General features: G+C 31.5%; 1 protein-coding gene across 1 annotated transcript; it reads right to left on the reverse strand.

The window, feature by feature from the left end:
* Positions 1–529: 529 nt before the first annotated feature.
* Positions 530–920, reverse strand: LOC128291650 (small polypeptide DEVIL 16). Its single transcript, XM_053026859.1, has one exon. The coding sequence runs from the start codon at positions 893–895 to the stop codon at positions 722–724; it is 174 nt and encodes a 57-aa protein (XP_052882819.1). The 5' UTR covers positions 896–920; the 3' UTR covers positions 530–721.
* Between the last annotated feature and the right edge of the window lie 1356 nt (positions 921–2276).

The following is a 2276-nucleotide window of genomic DNA, read 5'->3' on the forward strand; positions in this document are numbered from 1 at the left end:
GAAACTAGTTTCTTCTGTTTTTTTATTCCCTTCCTTTAGACTAATGATAATTACATGTGTTAGTAACAAAGGAAAAGGCAAGAACTATTAATTGTTTAAAGATTCATATGTTTGACAGTGAAAAAGGATGCTATATTTTTTCCTCTTTAACCAATGATGATTTCATGTAAAGATCTCCAGAAAGAAAAAGGAGAAAAAGGAAGAATACGCAACCCAGTTTATGGCACAAATTTTTTTAAAAGAATAAATAAATAAATTATAAAATATATCAGATTAGCAGAGGCCAATAGTACAGCTATCAGCACTAGAATACTGAGGCAATATGATGAACTATGGTACTATTAACGAGTTCCTTTTTTGCCAATGAAAATTGTTAACAGATAGCTAAAAAAAGAATGAATGAAGAAAGTATACGTGGAAGAGAAATGGACAGTTACGAGACTTTAGATGACAACCCAGATTTCCCTTCAGTCCCATCAATCCATTTGACAGCTAAAGAAAAGCAAAGAAGAAAGCAATAATATAAACCTAAACAGATCTAGAATTTTATTAAATTTTCTTATACTTGAAATTAGCAGTAATAGCTAAAAATAATACTACTATATAACATATATATATATATATATATATATCAAGTGAAAAGTACTTTCTTAACTACTATACAACTAGGAGAGGGATGAAAGCAATTAAGATGGCCGTTGGTTGGGGGGGGGGGGTTCTCCTAAGGGTCGCCACGCTCACGGCCGCAAACAAGCATAGCAATGCAACGTCGGAGGATGTAGAATTTGGCTCGCTGCTTCTTAACCAAATGACTGCATTTTTGACCAAATGATCTGCAAGGCTCACAGGCCTGCTTGTTATTAATAAATCTTGTGTCCTTTTCTTTGCCTGCCATTTGAATGAGTAAGCTTCAGCAGTGCTCTACTGTTGTTGAGTTATGTCACTGCGACTACTAATACTAAAAATAGCAGCAGTAAATATATATATATATATATATATATATATATATATATATGAAAGGGTAGATATGTTGAATGAAGTTTAGAGTTATATTTATACAAGAAAGGGAGAGTTTTTTGAATAGAGGTGTTATGATTTGATTCTGGCTCATTGGGCTCCTCTTAATAAGCTATATCTACTGTACCCACTGCAATCCCTGCAACCCACTAGCTGTCCGGGAGCATACGGATATGCTTAAAAAAAACAAGGAATTTTTATAAAAAATTGAACATAAATTATTTTTTCATTCCATTCAATCTCCTTGAGAAATTTATATTTTATTTATATTTATTTTTAAAATTGATGTTTGATATTTGTGTTTAATAGTAGATGATATTTTGCCAAATTCACCTGAATAGTTAGTAGCTAAATCGAGTGGACAAGCGCACGAGTCCAACTATTCATTTGGTACAGACAGAGTAAGCAAAGTAAAGAACACAGAAAGGGTAAATCTGAATGCTACATCCATCAAGCCACATGAACCATAATTTAGCCTAAACAGTATAAACCGTGTGGTGAGTGACATACCTTTATTATTTTTAGGCTCATATATTAAAAAAAAAAAACGCCTTTAATTTAGTATATTATATTCAAGTAAGCTTTTGTATTTTTCGGGCTAATGCAATCTTTTGAGACTTAAATTTGATAATTGTCCAGAAATTAGTTTAAACCAGAAAAATGTTCAAGCCTCAATGAGAGAAAAATTGTCAAGTTTAGTGATCAACTTGAACAAAAGATGTTTTAAGCACCAATGCCGGAACAATTATCATGTTAAGGAACTAGATAAAAAAATTTTCAAACATCAATGTGAGAACAATTGTCAAATTTAGGTCTTCAATAATGCATTAACCTTATTTATTTTTATTTAAATAAGTTCATATTATTTTATTTTATTTAATAAGAGATCATAAAACTACTTATTGAAGAAATCACAATGTTGTTGAGAAATTAATTTGTTGACATTCATTTATGTTGAAGCAACTTTTGAGAAGTGCCCAAACTAGTGTTTGGATTAGTGCCAACTGACAATAGTAATATCCGTTCAGAAAACTTGTCATGTTTATGTTGGCAAATTTTGACAACAAAATTCATTAGGTTGTGATTCATGTTGTTACTTCGACCGGTTGCTAGCCCATTCTTGATATCCAAACTACATAAGCAACACATCTTGAAAATTGATTTGGATTTGGATCGAAGCAATTAACTTTCCAAATTTGGTGGATCGGATAAATTAGGAAGTATATCTTTAAGATTCGAGACTTATCCGAAGCTATTTG

This window comes from Gossypium arboreum, chromosome 4, assembly GCF_025698485.1.
Source record: "Gossypium arboreum isolate Shixiya-1 chromosome 4, ASM2569848v2, whole genome shotgun sequence".
Taxonomy (NCBI): domain Eukaryota; kingdom Viridiplantae; phylum Streptophyta; class Magnoliopsida; order Malvales; family Malvaceae; genus Gossypium; species Gossypium arboreum.